Raw genomic sequence first — 19987 nt, 5'->3', positions numbered from 1 at the left:
TTAGCTGCACCCACAGAAACCTTCTGAGGGGGTTACAGCGATCAGTCGTATTACATTTAAAAAGCATCAAAACATTTATTTTTTTGGAGTTTTGTGTTTTTTAGTTTTTTTTAATTGGCAAAATTTGAAAGCTAAGACTTTTCTCAAAAATAACAACACAATATGTTTCAATGTTGATAAGCAAATTAATACATCAACTGTTAACTTTGGCTCTCCTTGTAAAAAGCGTGCTTAATTGTATTAAATGTGTAGTATACTTCAAATCTTAAAAGTATATATTAAAAAAAGTACTTGCAGATAATGAAATAAAAGGCCACTTGAACTTACACTTTCATGACTGTTTTGTAACATTTAAGTAGACTTCAAAAATGTCCACTTTCTAATGTCAAATTATGTTTTAAATTAAGTCATTGTTTTAATCTTTTCAAAAAATATTAAGTTTGAACTAAATGTGTATTATTTCTGTAGTAACTTTTAAAGAATGCATTAAAGTGTACTTCTCTTAAGGGTTCATAAGAGTCAGTGGCTTCAGGGGTGCATATTCCTCCAACATTTTAATGATGTGTTTGAACAATTAAATATGATGGTATGTTTGAAAAGCAATAACTTTGCAAGATCTGCTACAAATGATGTTTATTGAACTTATATTTCCATATCAACTGAAAACAAATGTAGTTTAAATGATTGATCTTGGGATTGAAGAATTGTTATTGTTAGAATGGTAATTGTGAAGCATTTGTAAAATCATTATTTTTATCCACTTATCTTAAAATCTACATGGTTATTTTAGCATTTAGTGTTGCGTTTGAAGGCCAGAGGTTGGTTATATGGCGAGTTATAATGGCTTGTCAGCAGTGCTTGTGTTGTTTATCGTTCCAATCATGGCCGCCCACAAGTAGTCAAACCCACTTAACCTCGCCTGCCAGCTGCACTCGCCAATCCTGGGCTACAGAGAGATCTCCCCTGAGTGTGTTTTTTTTTTCTTGCATAAGTGGCTGCAGATAAGCCACAAATAATTTTGCATAAGTTGGTCCATTCCAACTATGTTCATGAGTCTTCTTCATTGTTGTCTTCATCTTCTTTTTTCTGCAATATTCTTCTGAATCATAGGACTAACCTCTGATTTGGCCCATTGATTTACCTCAACTTGCTCTTTTTTTTTTTTTTTTTAATCAGTAGTTCATGCTTTAGTTTATGCTGTTCACAGTGTGTTGTGCTTTAGTGAAGTGACGAGTACAGCTTGGCATGTTGGAGTGGGCGCAGCTTTATACTTTGTCTTGTTTGCTCTTTGTTGCACTGGCATCTATGCATGAGTAATAATGGATTAGTGTAATATTAATTTCACATTCTGCCTGTTCTAGCACGCTGACTTTACCTGACTGTAAGTCTAGCCGCAGACAGTCGCGCAGCAGTGGTTCACTGATGTTGAACACGTTCATGTACAGTAGTGGCGGTCTCATTATGTCACGTCTTCAGAGCGTCAGCTGAGCATGATCACAACACCCTCGCTCATGTTTACAGATAGCGGAGGGCCTGTAACAGCTTGCCTTTATCACAGTGAGGGTGTATGGACTCGTGTGTTTTCACGGCTTCACTTTCTCAGACATTCACAGTTTGGCTTTGCGACACAATTGGGCCTTTCATGCCTCAGTTTCTTCGCAAATCTTCTGTGATGTGATGCAGATCTTGTCAACGCTGCCTTGTTTTGATGGTCGTCGTCATTTTTCTTTGTGCTGTTTTGGTCTGTTCCTGTCGTCTTTTGTTGACTTGAATTATCTGCTGCTATGGATTATTACCGTTTCATGTTGTTCCTAACTGAACAATGTGTTTCAGTTGTCTTAAACCCAAGAGGATACTTTAGTTTTATGCATACTCTATAGTATACCTATAGAGTGTGTGCCATTAATTTAGCCTTTAGCACAGTACACGTAATGTATGCATGCAGCCCAAGTTTTCTAACCATGCTTATTCTATATGCACAGCTCACAGGTGTTTTTTTTTTTTTTTTCATCGCAGTAATTAGTTGATCCACATAGAGCTGTCAATAAACAATATCATATCAAGATCACAATTAAATATGTTGATGATAATAAGCTTTGGATATCTAACAGTTTATCATTGATAAATGATCAGCGACAGCAGTGGTCAAGTCGTGTCTAAGTCGTCTGCATGTTCTGTGTGTCTCTTTGGGAATGAGTGGTGTACTTTTGTCTGATACACAAACTCAAATGTGTTACGCTCGCGGTGATTTCAGCATCTGCGTCTCAATACATGAGGACATGAACACGTCAACTTCATCTCCAGAGATGCTCTGAGTGTCACTTCAGCTTTACAGGGTTTCATTTGAGAAAAAAACTACCATCATGTACACACTGAAACACAAGAATACAAGATCTTCACCAAATAAAACCGCCATATAATAAAAAAAAAAGGTTTGGTTTAACTTGAAGAAATTATGATAGAAATATATTACTATCATATACTAAAATGTACTAGTAATGATAATATTATCATTTTTAAGGAATATCATACAACCAAGATATTTTATCCATGTCTGTTGTGCAGCATCTTATTTGACAAAAAAATAAAAATACAATGTTTTGTTGGAAATTGTTACATTTCAGTTTGATTACATTTGAAAAGATTGGTGAAATTGCTAGTTTCATTTCATTAGACACCATTTATGATGATAAATTTGTATCAAATCATAAAACACAATTTTTTGGGGGAAAAAACTTAAATTAAAAGGTATCTTGCACTGTGGAGTTTAGTTGTGAACAAAGTTATCTTTACATTCATTCTCAAGGTCTAACACACAAGGAAAACGTTTCCTTCCACATTTTAATGGTAAAGGAGTATTGTGATTTATTAACATTTGAATGATCTGAAAAAAATACATATTGTGGTAATATTTTTGGCCATATGTCGTAACGTGTTGCTTCACATCAAAAACTGATGTGAGAGAAACGCAACTCTAGTTAAAGTGTACATTACCTTTATCAGTCGTTAACTCGTTAATAGCGCAGACACCAGCCGAAGATGAAACTGTTGTGTGCATGTGTCGAGCGCGTTCACATGTTATCAAATGGAGTGTCCATCCAGAGGCTACGTGCTTGGTTGTGCTTGTTTGCCAAGCATTTGTGTAAAAAAAAAATAAAGTATACTTTGCAAATGCTAGTCTGTGGCAAAAAGCTGCTTGTAGCAAACTAACACATTTCACACTAGTTTGAAACCGATGCAACCGACCAGCATTTAGGAGTTTTGGGATTGTTGCTACAGACAGGAGGCGAATGATCTTGTAATCTATGCCTAGTTTGTATTTAGTTGTGTAAAATGGTCACCAGCACAACAGAAAACAATAAACTGTGAGGATTAAATGTGCGCAGGCGGCGTCTTTCTGCCTTGCATGCGCTTGGACTCCGCTCTTGTAATCATTCAAGCATAGGTTAGACAACTTGGCAACTGCGTGTCAACCCATTTAAGGCTACATACCACCCTTATGATGGCTGTGGGTTGTGGAGATATGATCTCAGATCAGGTTGGAGAGTGCAGGGGATTTCATGTCTGCTCGATAAGGCTGAGGCGTGCACGGCTGTGTTTATTTGAGCTCCGTCTGGCTCTCTCTACTTACTATGAGCTCACACTTCTCAGGCTGAGCTTAGCCAGGCCCGACGCCTCTTCTCTTTGCACTCTTGCTGTCACTTTCTCTGTTTTCCCATCATGCAGACCTGTTGCATTTCTCACCTCCGCACCATCGCGTCATCTCTCATGTCTCTGTGAAGAGCGGAGGCCTTGGACTCAACACACTGGGGCCAGACACTCTTTTAAAACTAAAAGAACAATCCTCTATGGACGCGTTGGCAATACAATCACCATAAATATATTCCAAATGAAATCAGATTGAAGATACGTTCATATGTCTCATCCTTTGCAAGTATAATAACTTTTAAGCAACGCCAGTCAGATATTTTAAAGACAAAACTGTAGTAATTAGAACTAAAATGTGGCAACTTTGTCTAAATGAAAATGTATGAATGTGTATTTGTCATGATAAACAAAACTTGAGAAATTACTGGTCATTCAGTATTTAAAAAACCTCATTTGTAATAGTAAATTTGTGAAGTTTTGAACACTTTTGTACAGACATGATTACAGATTTCCCTGCACTCATATTTCTAATGATTTTGTATTTGAGTTTTAATTATTTACGTATTTGTGAGCACAAACCAAAAAACATAATTCCACAATTTTTTATTGTCTACAATTTTGACCCACATTAATAGTGAATAAGTGATATTGTGAAAGCCCTACTTCAAAAGACAGTTCAAGTGTTTTATTAACACAGTCACCTTGTGTACATTTAATTGAACATGGAGTTATTTGAGGGGACGTTATGGGTCTGGAATTTGGGAAGCTCTGCTCTACCTTTTTTTTTTCTTTCTTGGTTTGTTTGCTACATTGCAGAGGTCTACAAATCATAGGTTTGCCAAAACAAACAAATCCCCTCCTGAGATGTTTCTTTCATCCGCAGTTGTCGGGATGGGACCACTCGACGGAAGATGTTTGTTTTGATCTGAAGCTTGAGTTACTTAATCCAGATGTGCTTTCCCAGAGTTGAGTAATTCTGCCGTCAAACGCAGGGGTCAGTGCTGTGGCAGTTTGACCTTGACCAGTCAGCCCATGTTTATCTTATCTGAAAATCAGACAAAGACTTAAGCTAAAATACATGTGTACAAATGCAACAAAATGAGAATTCTTGCTGGAACCAAGCATTCTGAAGCAGCTTCAAACATGGCTCATGCATTGAATTTTGATTTTAATAAAGCGATATCACATGAGCCAGTGTTTTAGAATGGTTCATAGAACAAGTATGTAAACAGGACAAATATTTAAATAAGAAAAAGATGAAGATCCTCTTGTGTGTGGGAACGACTGTCTTGCGCCACAGATTCAGGATCTGCCAACTAAGTTCAAAATTGTCCCAGTTTCTGTTACCAAATTGAAAGTCACATTAACAACATGGGGTTTTAAGGAGTAACAAGGAGACAGCACAATTGTAATCTTGCTTTTATGCAACAGTTCAATAAATAGGAGTTGAAATTGAGTAACTTGCATTTTAGAAACAATGGACCCTTTTAATACTGTTAATGCAAAGTTTTGCTCTATCATCTATCTATCTATTGCAATAAATACAACTTGGTATCTATTACCTTGGTATTAAACTACAAAACTAATAAATAATTGAATAAAATAGTTGCCACTGCTGCAAGGGTGTTTCTAATACAACGGCTGATTGCCGTAATCAATCTCTTTATAATTTTTCCATCTTTTCTTTTGCTATTGGGTTAAACTAGAATGTAAAAATCACATTTGCTGTAGTTCCCTCATTTCAAATTCCACATCTGACACCCTAAGTGATGCACCTTGACTTACTTGATTCAGTGATTTTGGACAAATTGGTTGAGTGAATAATTCAGTGACTCCTTTTATAAAGGCAGAGTAGCTTTACTGCAAACTGAGACCCAAAAACACTGTTATCCTGAACGGTTCCCTTGTAAATAAACACTTTGCCACGCTTCACTCTGAAATGCATTCCACATGTATTTGTTTTGTTGTATTTATAGCACATTTTCTCGATTTGTTCAGCCCTTGTTTTAATCCATTCTAAAAAGTTTTAGTATGTGAATGTATGATGTAAAATTGATATTTGATTTGTTTCCATTCACAGTGTTTTATTTTTCTTTGCGATCTTGAGTCCTGATGTGTGCAGAAACCCACACATCAGTCAAACCTTTAAATGGTTTCAGTGTCTAAAGCTGCTAGTATCCATCACAGCCGTCTCAGCGAGGATGGGGGGTTGATTTCTTCTCAAGCCTGCATTGATGCTCAGGGTCCTCACCTTTGACCCCTCTAACAGCCTTTCTTGCCCTTTTCCCTCAGGTTATTTCCTGGAGTTTGTGGAGCCACCAAACAATATGACTATAGTGCAGGGCCAGACGGTCACTCTACACTGCAAAGTGGCGGGCTACCCGCGGCCCAGCATCCGCTGGCTTAAGAATGACGCCCCGGTGGTGCAGGAGCAGGGCCGAGTCTCCATCCGTAAGACAGAGGCTGGATCCAAGCTCCGCATTCAAGACCTGGACACCACCGACACCGGATACTACCAGTGTGTGGCTTCAAACTCCATCAAGGTCATTTCAGCTACTGGAGTGCTGTATGTGCGACTGGGGAGTGGAGGTAAATGATTGCTTTTTAATCTCATTTTAATTATGTTTTGAAGACTTTTAAACTCCAAACCAACATTACATTTAAAGCAAAATAGTTTTGCAAAATATGTAAATATATACAAATGTTTTTGTATAATTGTATTGTAAATACACTACAGTTTTTCAGCAAAGTGCGATTAAATTGATCAAAGCCATTTATAATATTACAAAAGATTATTATTTCAAATTAATGCTCTTTTTTTCATCAAAAAATATAGAAAAATGCATCACGGTTTACACACAACTTTAGCAGCACAACGCTGACAAAAGAAAATCAGTATATTAAAAGGATTTCTGAAGGATCATGTGACACTGAAGACTGTTCAAAATTCAGCTGTGATCACCGCGATAAATAGTAATTTTATGATATACTGAAATAGAAAAGTTTTTCTAAATTGTACAGTATATGGTCTTTTGCTTTCTGATTGGTTGAGCTCTCTTCAGAATTATGGGTGTTGTAGTTATTCAGGAATTCTTTAGAAAAATTATATTAAAATCACATTGACTTGTAACTTGAGCATATTTAATTCTTCAACTTTGTAGGTCTGTCTTGAAAGCTTTATACACTGTCATTAAAAATCAATTTCTCTGTGGATAAAACGAATGGGATTTTTACTTGGGAAGACGGCACAAATTTCCATTCATTGTCAGGCCAGAGATTTGTTGGCCAAGTTTGTGCTTTTAATGCATAGTTATTTTTGGAAATGATTGCCGTCACATGAAACCCAGCTCAATTAAATATACCTGTGTGGCATCCCAATATAAACTCCTCTCAGACTTTGTTGCTCACATCGGGGACTACAATCAATGCGTTCTCTTTCTGTCATAGCTCTAGTGTTTCCTTTCCTGTTCGCCTACTTTGGGAGTCCATTGATTTACAGACAGACTAAAGCAGCAGTGTTTTACAACCATATGCACCAAATCTCACCCTGGCATCCCTGTATATTTATAGGAAGGCAGCGGCATAAATCTCAGTGTTCCTGCATTAGGACTCTACTTAAGGAACAACTTCCCACTGTTTCCTTCTGGGGGAAAAAATCCCTTTTATGTGTGTACGGTAAATTCTCCACAAGGAGCGTGTCCGATGTGAAATACATTACGCTTTTGACAGGTTTAGGAGCTTGCTTGCGCCGTGCCTCCTGCTTCTCTGAAAAGTCATCTTGGCTTAATAACATTGCAGCTTCCCTTGAACTGAAACGGCAAATTAGGGTTTGTGAAAACAGCTGCTCCCGAAGGGAAGATCATGTTAAGATGCTTGTCTGTAATTCCTCCTATCTGTGTTTTACAGGACAGTCCCCGGCCCATGGAGGAGAAGACTCGTAAGTACTGCTTTTGTCAGTTTGTGTCCGTGTGCATTCACATTTTTCTGGTGTTTGTGTTTCTGTAAATAAATGTTTCATCACTTCCACACAGTAAATTGTTTATTCCAACCCACTGACCACAAAAATACACACCCACAAATGACCTAAGATTTGATGAATTTTTTTAGAATTATTTTCGAAAAGAGTCAGATGTTGGCCGAACTTTGAGTCACCACATTTCTGCTTAAAATGCTTAGATCCTTTTTTGTTTAGTGCAAAGCTCCCTGCTGACTGGCGTCTTATAATATGGTAAATAAGCGTCATCTACATATTCATACTCTTTCTCGTGCACTCTTTTTATTTGCTCGGTTGCTACAGCATATACACATATAATCTGATTTCAGTGATTTGTGGAAATAAAGCAGGACCTGCTTTTCCAAAAAAGAACAAAAACACAGGCCTGTATCCTGGCTTGAAGCAGTATATCTGACTTAACTTCCTTAAGAGCCAAAGAGAGGGCTGGCATGCATCTTCAGTTGGGGAAGTTTTGTGGCAGGTCCTAATGTTTCCTTTTCCAGGTTAAATAAATGGTAGTGTAATGTCTGTGGGGGTGTTTTCAGGGCAGTGTTCATGTTAATAGGATTTAGCCTTCATTCTTGCATGACATACTGTAGAGCAGTGCTATAATGGTGCGGTCACATTTCTGTTGTATGGCAAATTTTTGTGGCCAGATCCAGTCATTTCAATAAGAAATGACAAAATCCGGAAATATGTGTGAGGGTGAAAGATTGGTTGACTGCATTGACCGACAGAAAGCTGTTTGGTTTAATAATGACTTCTGTGTGAGCTGTGCTTCATATATCGCTAGACTATTAAAAATGAACTTTTCCCCTGTGAAGTTTCGCCAGAATCTTGCTAATGTGACCGCAGCTCAAGTGAGGTTCAGTAAATGGAGTCGGACATTGATGAGCTCCAGGAACACTAAAAAAAATACATAAATAAAAGTAGTCCAACACGTGTGTCAAGTCTTCAGAAAGAACAGGAGTAAAAGAATATTGAATGTGTAGTTTGTTAATGTATGTTGTGCTGTGTAGTATCTGTCTCTAGTGATGTGACATTCGACACCGAGGCTTCGGCTACTGGAGCTTGATTCGTTTTGCCGTAACCATGTGAGCTGTGACGTCCGAAGCTTCGTTTTCACACACAACCATGTGACTGATATTCTGATTCAAATAACGTGAACCCCTTGCGCAGGTTTCAAGTGTCATTCACTTCTTTAAGAATAAATCATAATACGAATAAATATGCACATGTGTAGTTTTGTGCATGCTCATTTTGTAGTAATCCCTGCTTCACAAGCACTTCAAATTAATAAGAATTATATTATTAATATAAAATAATAATCAAATTAATATTAATCAACTGAACAATATTCTTCAAAATTTAAAAAGACATTAAATTACCACCGATAACCAGTAGATGGATGCAGAGGAGCAGTTATTTGCCAATTAATTAGCCATTTCCGCGTTTTTCAAATGTTTTACTTTTAAATGATTTTTTATTTTTTTTAGAGATTATCAAATCAGTATTATAACATTTAAAAAATAGTTTTTTGTCGCTTTGTCTATTTTTGTGACTTTTTGTACTGAAGCATGAAGTATATATTTGCAGGAAAGTCTCATGTAAAACAAAAACTTTTCTTCAAATTGTAAATGAAATTAGCAAGTTAGGAACGCTTCCTTTTTATGATCACTGGAGCTGTCGGTTCAGTCTGAAAACTCCCATTTTAATCATTGAATCTGACTAAACTTCTCCAATGAATCTTATTTACATCGTGTCTCTGCTTTGTTATAATGAGAGGATTTGCGTGCATGTAAAACTTGCGCTAAAAACTCATTCAGCGTTTTGATAGATACTAAGCAGATTCTCACAATCGGTAACTTAATCAATAGAACTGCCTGTGATTGGCTACAGTTCTCAACGTTGCAAAATCACATTGTAAATGGGCACAATTGCAGCACCGTTGAACTCATGTTGCACGAATATAATAACCAGATCGCTGTAATTTGCTTGCTTTTCTCTTTTATCAAACGGTTACCAATTATATGTTACACAAAGTAAATCCTGCAATAAAATTATACTACTTTGCATTGACCTGACCAGGCAGTCGCCACATCCTGCGATACCCAACTGATGCCCCTGAGCACAAGAGACAAACTGCTAAACTCTTACGGGTTTGCAAGCACATGAGGGTGATTAAGACCCTGTTTATAGCTGTATTAACATGCATTTCAGATGAGTCTTCTGTCATCACTTGTCTTCAAACAATGTTACACATCTTATGTGGAAGATATTGAAAAAGGATAAGGAGGGCAGCTGGGATTTCTACCAAAATCCATGTTTGTGGTGCGCTTTCTCAACCCGTCCCGGAATGATCATGTGTAAGGGATGCATGCAGCATGCATGAGCATTTATGATACACGTGCAATGTAGTCTCAGGTACCTTGTGTTATTTTAGTGATCTGATCACACCTGTATTTATCACTCTGCTGCAAAAAAATAAAATAAAATGCATGTTGATTTCGGGTGGAAAGGTGGTCTGAGTTGAGATGAGATCTGCAGTCAGATGTGTGGGCCTTCAGCTGGCACAAGCATTTTGGTGGTAAAATTTAGTGTTTGTCTTCCCTCAGTTCCTAGTACTGCATGTGTAACTCTCAGCTAGACAACACGTCCTGTGTCCTGTGTCCAGTGCTTAGATCCACACTCTACTGAAGTTAGGTTCTGCAAACGCCTTCATATTAACCTCCGTGTTGACTTCTCTTCCTGCACTAACTGGTTCAAAACAGATGTTTTTATCAGGAATATAACATTTGTCCAAGTGTTAAACACGTAAAAATGATTCCTGGCTTTATTTAAATGTAAGGAGAACATACCATGTTGTGCTAGAAAGTGCTTTTCCCGTTTCTTTGAAGTTGCATCGTCTTAGAGCTCTCTGCATGAGTGAAGGTCCCAGACTGCATTTGTTCTGAGAGATGGCGAGGATAATTTGAGGTTAGAGTCATTAAAGAAAGCGGTTATCCAAGAAGGAGCATCGAGAAGCTCTAAGACCACATGTACACACATTTGATAAAGGCAGAGTATTGTTTCTCTCTGCATAAATGGTTGCAGATGAGCATGAGAGAAACAGATCTCCAGTCGTGTTGCTTACAGCTTGACAGCCTCATTGTCTTTCACACTGATGCGTGTGTGAATGTTCAAAATGTCGTTCAAGCTTTTCTTGGAAGGGCAAACTTTTATGCAAAATGAATATCCAGTTCTTGTAAACTTTGCACTGCTTACAGCCATCATGGAAAGAATGCTTTGCATTTATTTTATGCAATATTTTCAACAAAAAAAGGAGGAAGTAAATCTGAATCTTGTTAGGCTCGAGTCCTCAAACATTAGCTTGAGAGAAAATTCCTTGCTCAATCCAAACTGCAGTGAAATTGTAACCATATGTGATATTGAGGCTGGCCGTAGCAGAAGTTTAGGGCATTGATGGATACGCTGGCAAAATGCCATAGTTAGGAGCAAAATCAAACGTGCATAGTGCAAAATTCTTTCTGAGAGCAGTTATTTTAGCACAGCTTCACATTACATCTATTCACAGCTTTCACCATAGGAGTGCAATTTATAAGTGTTTGAAAAACACTGATTAGGGATCTACTAAAAAGTCAAACCCAAAAGCTAATGAGTGGAATATGATTTGCTGCGGGCTCTGTGCTGTTTGTTTCTGATCATGTTACACATGGCTGAGGGTAGCACATTTTCAGAAATGATGTTTGTACTTCAGTAATTTAGTAAGATATACTATATAAGAATTGGATTGGTAACAGATCAGCTCTGTTTGCAGTGGATTAGTCTCACAAGCAAGCAAAACAATGCAGTCTAAACATCTTATTTTTAACTTGAGTGCAGCCATTTTTACCTTGAATGTGCGAGGCTTGTGGTGTCATTTGCTTCCAGTTATTTTACCTGTTCAAAATAATTTTTATTTATCATATTAATTTATCATAATCTTAAACTCACTGGTTTGTAGCATGAATATTTTTCCTGTTTACTGCCCTTTGTTATTATTCTAGTTATTTAGCAATAGAAACTGGAAGCCTCACACATTCACAGAGAAGAGCTTACTTCCGATTTGAAAAGTAAGGCTGCTAGAATAGTTCCAAAAACCTCGTGTAAACATCAGAGACATGCTCTCAACACAAAAGCTGTTTCAAAAGAGTTATACTGTCTTCTGGCCAAATTCAAACATAACTTTTATTAGGGGTGTAACTGTACATGTATTTCTACTGAAAATATTCAGTACGGTACACGTGTTCCGAACAAGTACAGCATTGTTTTAACCACTGCACGAGTGGAACTTCTTTGGAAACTTAGTTTTATATATTGTTAGTTTTAATAAGAAACAAAGACTCACCTTTCAAATTATGTCTATTATTTTCAGGAAATTCAAACAATAAATGCAATTTTGGCGCTCTTTGTTGTAGCGTGACGTAATCGCTGTATAAACGCCTCGGTTCAAAGGCAGCACGATCATCGCTTTCTCTTTACTGCTAGTTTTAACGTGAAATAAACATGAATGAACATCTCATGCCTCGTGTAATCGCTCGATCAGTGTTTCAACCGCGGAAAGACGTCAAAACAAAATGTCACGTAGCATTTAATTTACCTCCGGCATGTCGTCGGTGTCCACAGCTCGTTAGTTCGCGAGAGAAATTAAGTCTACACATGCGTACCGAACCGAAAGACCCGTAACGAAAAAGTGTGTCGTTACACCCCTAGCTTTTATGGATCCTTCGAACGTTTCATCGAGCTTGTGAGAAAAGATGTATTGAAAATATTGATTATACATACAATAACGTTCAAAGAGTTTGTGGAGAGTAGGTTTTTTCTTTCTTTCTTTCTTTTTTTTAAGAAACACTTTTATCCAACAAGGATGCATTAAACTGCTAAAGACTGACTGTAAGGACTTTTACATTGCACATACATAATTCAGTTGTTCTGTAGAACTTTCTATTCATCAAAGAATCCTGAAAAAAAATAAATAAATAAATAACTGTCACAGTTTCTGCAAAATATAAAGCAAATCAGCATATTGGAATGATTTCTAAAGGATCATGTGACACTGAAGACTGGAGTAATGATGCTGAAAATTCAGCTCATCACAGAAAGAAAAAAAAACTAACAGAAAAGTTATTTTAAATTGTAATAATAATTCACAATACTGTTTTTTTGATCAAATAAATGCAGCCCTGGTGAACATATGCAACTTCTTTCAAATACTACAATAAAAATCCTATCCACCCCAACTTTTGAACAGTAGGTGGTACTTACAACTCATTTCATATGTAAATGTAAAGGTAAATGTTGGCCAGTATTTGTGTGTACTGCGTATTTTTATGTTTAGAGTATCTTGCTAAGATCATGCTCTTAGTTTTAACCACCAGAGTTTGCGTTCGTTCCAAATCCATCACTTACAAGGTTTCATTTCGGTTGGGATGCTGCCTTAGAAGGGAGACAGGAGACTCGGTTTGGATCAGAGCCTGACTCGGTATCGTATTTTAGCTCTGGAAATCTCTGCTGTTGTGGGTTGACGGTTCATTGTGAGACTAAAACAAATGTGTCTGTTGTGGAAACGAAAGAAAAAAAACTTCAAGGCATCAAGTTCAGAAGCCTTCAGAATCCAACTCCAGCCAGTTCCTGAGTCATCGCATAAAGCCATTTGTGTTTGGCCAGAATAGAGCACTTTTATCCAGTTGGTAACGGCATAAACAGCAGAGATGGATATCCTGAGCAGCAAATACTAACGATTTTGGTCACTTCACGTTCAGATTATGATGAGAGAAACAGCAAAGCCCAAAGGTAGCGTAATAAACAACCACTGAAACTTCAGAAGTGCTCCAATCATAACACTCAAACCGCAGTCCGCTGTGAATACACTTCTGTATTGGCTCAATGTGAGCACCTAGATTTCATGACTCTGTGAACAAGAGGTCATGAGATGCATAGAGACTCCCTTAACGTTCATTAATGTGGTCTCTTTGCTGAAGCCAGCAGGATATTCGTTTAACATCAGCATTAGAAAGCTTACAATTTGGTCGGTCTAGATGGCAATACCCTACACAACTCACATCCTTGAAAAACGATTAACACGTTCAAATTATGACATACACTAAATATAATACAAAATTAGCGGTGAAAGGTCATAAACACGTGTGTTTGATAGAAACTCAAAATTGTTGTCCTTCGTACAGTGTACCGCTTTAGGCAAGTTGACTCATTTAATATCAGCTCTGTGTGTCTTTCAGGAAAGTTATTATCATCTTATTCATCACTGTCTGTCATTTTCTTTTCTCAGAACGCACGAGAAGGGCTTCTGCCAGCCGTACCGCGGCATTGCGTGCGCTCGCTTCATAGGGAACAGGAGTATCTATGTGGAGTCTCTGCAGATGCAGGGAGAAAGTGAAAACCGCATCACTGGTGAGCACTGCTGTCCAGAAACCACTGCTGGGAACATCAGCACATACACACTGTACAGGTCAAAATTCAATTCAGGTTTATTTGTATAGTGCTTTTCACGATACAAATCGTTGCAAAGGAGCTTTACAGAAAATCTTAAGTTTCTACATTATATTTAGGAGTAGGTTATTAGTGGTGACTATGGCAGAAATGTACAGTAAAAATCATGCAGTTAGTTACAAATTACATGTAATCAAACAGAACGTGAACACTATTAAACGCAATGATTATATGTTGCGATTAAACTTATAGCAACATTTGGTAGTTTTGTATGTTGTTCCAGGGTTAGCATCATCTAAAAGTTTGGAATAAGTTGTATTTTCAAAGCCTGTTAAATGTTAAAGATAATGGCTTTCAATTATACTGTAATGATGAATAACTATAATTAATGGCTACATTTGGCTGAGATGCATCTATTTGAAAATCTGGAATCTGAGGGTGCGAAAAAATCGAAATATAAGTTCTTAGCAATGTATATTACTAGTCAAAAAATTAAGTTTTGAGATATTTACAGTAGGAAATGTACAAAATGTCTTCATGGAACATGATCTTTACTTAATGTCCTAATGATTTTTGGCATAAAAGAAAAATCAATAATTTTGACCCATACAATGTATTGTTGGCTATTGCTACAAATATACCCCAGCGACTTAAGACTGGTTTTGTGCTCCAGGGTCACATATATTTAAAATAAATAATCTTTGCTGTTTCTACATTTAATTTGGAGATTCAGTGTGAAATTATGACAATATTAATGTTATTAATCGCGGTTAATTACAGAATTTTTTGATTATTTGTTTAATCAATTGACAGCACTAAAAAGAATTGTTTACTATTTGAATACATTTTAAAATGTAATTTATTCCTGTGATGGTAAAGCTGAATTTTAATCAGTAATTACTCAAGTCTTCAGTGTCACATGATACTTCAGAAATCATTCATAATCATATCTGTATTAATAATGGTTCTTACTATTATCAATGTTGAAAAGTTTTTGCTGCTTAAGATTTTTATTCGGGATTCTTTAACTTAATAAAAAGTTCAAAAGAATAACATTGATTTAAAAAAAAAAAAAATCTTATGTAACATTTAAAATGTATTTACTGTTACTTTTGATCAATTTAATGCATTCTTGAAAAACCCCGTTTTCAGTATTTATGATATGAAAAACACCAAATCAGCATATTAGAATGATGTCTGAAGGATCATGTGACACTGAAGACTGGAGTAATGATGCTGAAAATTCAACTTTACGTCACATTTTCAAATATTTTAACATTAAAAAAAATAAAATCGCAATATTACTTTTTCGCTGTTGTTTTTATCAAGTAAATACAGCCTTGGTGAGTTTAAAAGACTTCTTTCAAAACATTTGAATTATTCCAGGTACACCAGGTTCCAAAAAGCGGATTTTCAGACTGATGCCATGCATAGAAGAACCATCCTGGATTCCCCAAACAACGTCTTAGTGAACAGTTCTTAAAATAGCAATTATAGTGTGAAAAACATTTAAACAACATTCAAAATAATCAAAAGAACAATTTTTCCACTGTGAAGAACTTTTGTGCATTGAAATGCTTCCTTGAATGTTAAAGGTTCTTCATGGAACCATCAATGCCTGTAAAGAACCTTTCATTTAAAGAGTGTAGTGTATAATGATCATAGACGCACCTTACATTCTGCTGTTTATCATTATTTTTCATTGTGTATTTCTCCAGCGGCCTTCACGATGATCGGCACCTCAACCCAGCTATCAGACCAGTGCTCTGAGTTTGCCATCCCGTCCTTCTGCTATTACGTCTTCCCTTTGTGCGAGGAGGGCACCAGAGGGCCATGGCGGCGCCAGCTCTGCCGCGACGAGTGCGAGGCTTTGGAGAATGACTTGTGCAATGCGGAGTACACCATCGCACGCTCTAACCCTCTCATCCTCATGCAGCTGGAGCTGCCCGCGTGCAACCTGCTTCCCCACCCCGGCTCGCCAGAAGCTGCCAGCTGCATTCGCATCGGCCTGCCACCGCAATGTAGGTTGACTTGACTGAACTCAAAACCATAAAATGGGGTTTAGAGCCAAGGAAGACTCAAGGGAGGGTTTAATAAGCATGAAATCCAATGTAATTGGCTCCCAAGCACCCTCAAAGAGCAGTTAAAGCGAGAGGGCCCTCTTGTGGTGCATCTAAAATTACTATGAATGATTGTCTACAACTCATACACACAAATGAATATTTCAGATACTCTGATTTTTATTTCATGTTTTGAGAGAAAGCACTTTCTAATTTTCAATCCTTCTTAAAGATTCACCCCCAAATCACAGCTGTTACAATGGAAGTGGCGCCAACTACAAAGGCACGGTCAGTGTCACGAAATCAGGCAACCAGTGCCAGCCGTGGAGCGCTCAGTATCCACACAGTCATCATCTGACGCCTGTTGAGTACCCTGAGCTCAGAGGAGGCCACAATTTCTGCAGGAACCCTGGAGGGCAAATGGAGAGCCCTTGGTGTTTCACTTTGGACCCTAATGTTAGAGTGGACGTCTGTGACATTCAGCCCTGCAGTGAGTAGAATGGCTTTATGACCCTCATGATGGGCAGGGAAAAATCTCATTTGTGATTTTTGTTGTTCTAAATTTTCTTTTTCCCCAGAGCCTCCGGAGAAAATGAAGAAGGAGATACTGTACATATTAATCCCCAGTATAGCCACTCCTCTTGTTATTGCCTGCTTATTCTTCTTGATCTGCATGTGCCGCAACAAACAGAAGGAGTCTGCTGACACCCCCACTCGCCGGCAACTCTCTGCCTCACCGAGTCAAGAAATGGAGCTGCCTCTACTTAACCAGCACAAGCATCAGGTAATCCTCACTTTAGCTTTTGAATTTCATTTGAAGTTGCATTCAAAAGCTGCAATTTTTGCATTCACAGCTCAGTTTGGACCCAACTGAACATATGATTATAAATTAGTAATAAATTATTCTCTTTTTTTTTCAACTAATATTTTGCACCTGATCAGTAACTTAATGAGTAAATGCCCAAAAGTCAAAGATTTGTGTTATTACCATGTTATTACTACATGTATTACCATGTTACTACTACATTATCCCTTTTTTAGTAATGAAAAGAGAAATGTTTTGAAATTGTGATGCAAGGAAAAAATCCATGAATTATTTTATGAAATTTATGAGAATATATAATCTGAGAGTTTGCAGTATTCAGTGAATTAAAACAATTTAATGTATTAATTTCATAATTTAATTCATTTGTAATTGCAAGTTACGACTGTCCAAATTTTATTTTCTCACACATCAATATTACTCTTAAAAGTTTTTCAAAGAACAATATATTCATTTTATTCATTCATTTAATCTACATAAACTATCATGTTAAGATGAAAAATGTATTTTTCTTTCTGCAGCGGTTCATCAATAGGTGTGCACATTCATGTTTATCAACAAAATCCAGTCCCAAATATGTGAGATATTGGAATGAGGCTAAATACATTTTACTTAACAGTTTTTGAGACAAATGTAAAAAAAAAAAAGGCTGCATAACATCACGTGTAAAACCTCATTTCCAAATGTACTCAAAGGTGCAAATTTTTATTAAATGCTGCATCTCTTAAAATTTTTAAAAATGTTGTGTAATACTTTAAATACTTGTGGCATTTTTAGAAGTTATTAATCTCTTAAAATGAACCTTGATGTATCATTATGATTAGTGAGCCAATGCCTATTAAGTTTTGTCGTCATATCCGATGTGTAACTGCACATTTTGCCTCTTCAATTGAGCACAAGCAGACTTGAAGATTTCTTATTGTCTTTAATTCCCAGGCGAAGCTACGAGAACTCAACCTGTCTGCAGTTCGGTTCATGGAAGAGCTTGGAGAGGACCGTTTTGGAAAAGTCTACAAAGGTCACCTCTACGGTACAGCTCCAGGTGAACAGACACAGGTGGTGGCTATAAAGACGGTCAAAGACAAGGACGAGGGACCTCTACGGGAAGAATTTCGCCATGAGGCCATGCTCCGGTCCCGCCTACAGCACCCCAACATCGTCTGCCTTTTGGGTGTGATAACGAAAGAACAGCCCATGAGCATGATCTTCAGCTATTCGGGCCACGGTGACCTCCACGAGTTCCTGGTCATGCGATCCCCTCACTCGGACGTCGGCAGCTCTGATGACGACAAAACCGTCAAATCCACTCTGGAACAGGCAGACTTCCTACACATCGTCACACAGATAGCAGCCGGGATGGAGTATCTTTCCAGCCACCACGTGGTACACAAGGATCTGGCTGCTCGTAACATTCTGGTTTGCGATAAACTCAACGTAAAGATCCTGGACCTTGGGTTGTTCAGAGAGGTCTACTCAGCCGACTACTACAAGCTGATGGGCACCAGTCCCTTCCCAATCCGTTGGATGTCCCCGGAAGCCATATTGTACGGCAAGTTCTCCACCGATTCAGACATCTGGTCCTACGGCGTGGTGCTATGGGAGATATTCAGCTATGGCCTCCAGCCGTACTGCGGCTATTCCAACCAGGATGTGATTGAGATGGTTCGCAACAGACAAGTCCTTTCCTGCCCAGATGACTGTCCAGCCTGGATTTACACACTGATGCTAGAGTGCTGGAATGAGTTCCCTGCAAGAAGGCCGAGATTCAAAGACATTCATGCCCGGTTGCGCACCTGGGAGAGCTTGTCCAACTACAACAGCTCAGCGCAGACCTCAGGAGCGAGCAACACCACTCAAACCAGCTCCCTCAGCACAAGCCCCGTCAGCAACATCAGCAATGCTCGCTACGTTAGTCCCAAAAAGTCTTCCCCATTTCCCCAGCCTCAGTTTGTGTCCATGAAGGGCCAGATGCGCCCAATGGTGCCACCCCAGCTCTACATCCCAGTCAACGGCTACCAGCCAATGCCGGCTTATCCGTACATGCAGAACTTCTACCCCATGCAGATCCCAATGCAGATGCCTCCGCAGCAGCTGCACCCACAGTTGGTCGCCAAGGCTGGATCGCACCACAGCGGCAGCGGATCCACCAGCACCGGCTATGTGACCACGGCACCCTCCAACGGATCTGGCACGGAGAAGGCGGCCCTTATGAATGAAGACCTGAAGGGGGCGGAGGAGGATTTCGCTGACGGAGCCTCTCAAAGTGGCCTGCACAACGAGGACCTTTCTGTTCCAGAGACAGAGCTCCTGGGGGACAATGACAGCCCACACACCAAGAACAATGAAATCAACTTGGAAGCGTAGATCATCTTTTAGATTGGTTAGATGGGAAGAATCATTTTCTGAAGTTTTTCTCAGTTGTACAGGTTTAAAAAGTGAAGGGAAACCAGTGAATGACACATGGACGTAGTGTTATTTATGGGTTTTTTGTTTTATCAGCAGCCACTGATGCTGTTGGAGATATTTTTATGAGAAATGTCAGCTTCACCCATGAGCTGCAATTTTTGTAGTCTATGATGAAGAATCGAGCTTTCAGCCCTTCAGCTTTGGGGTCCGGTTGCAGATGATACAGCGGAGGACATCTTGTGGGTTTAGTTGTTTTAATCAAATTGTTGCAAAGCTATTCAGAAGAATGCATGTTCTTACTGTTGCTGTGCAACATGAAACATCATTTCAAGCATGTAGTGGGAACCATTCATTAATGTGACCTTCTCAGTTGGTGGTGTCATTGAGAACAAGTCATTACAAGATTAAATGTATTTCTTGCTGGAGGGATTTGGTAAATGATATGCATGATGAAACCTCATCATGGATCACGATTATTGGACTATAAACGATCTGGATGTGCAGAGACATGGATGCTGACCCCAAGACATTTGTGTCTTTTTTTTTTTTTAGAAGTTGCTTTTATAA

At 38.3% G+C, this 19987-nt stretch overlaps 1 protein-coding gene across 1 annotated transcript in view; it reads left to right on the top strand.

Annotated features, from left to right (window-relative positions):
- ror2 (receptor tyrosine kinase-like orphan receptor 2) overlaps positions 1–19385 on the top strand; it is a 71183-nt gene extending 51798 nt beyond the window's left edge. The window contains exons 3-9 of the mRNA XM_058789839.1: positions 5941–6237; positions 7555–7585; positions 13971–14092; positions 15850–16152; positions 16424–16681; positions 16770–16975; positions 17951–19385. Coding sequence (XP_058645822.1) covers positions 5941–6237; positions 7555–7585; positions 13971–14092; positions 15850–16152; positions 16424–16681; positions 16770–16975; positions 17951–19378 — 2645 coding nt within the window. The 3' untranslated portion in view covers positions 19379–19385. The remainder of the gene's footprint in view (positions 1–5940; positions 6238–7554; positions 7586–13970; positions 14093–15849; positions 16153–16423; positions 16682–16769; positions 16976–17950) is intronic.
- The last annotated feature ends 602 nt before the right edge of the window (positions 19386–19987 follow it).

Source organism: Onychostoma macrolepis, chromosome 10, assembly GCF_012432095.1.
Source record: "Onychostoma macrolepis isolate SWU-2019 chromosome 10, ASM1243209v1, whole genome shotgun sequence".
Taxonomy (NCBI): domain Eukaryota; kingdom Metazoa; phylum Chordata; class Actinopteri; order Cypriniformes; family Cyprinidae; genus Onychostoma; species Onychostoma macrolepis.
The sequence above is the reverse complement of the archived record's forward strand: the minus strand, read 5'-3'. Positions and strand labels throughout refer to the sequence as shown.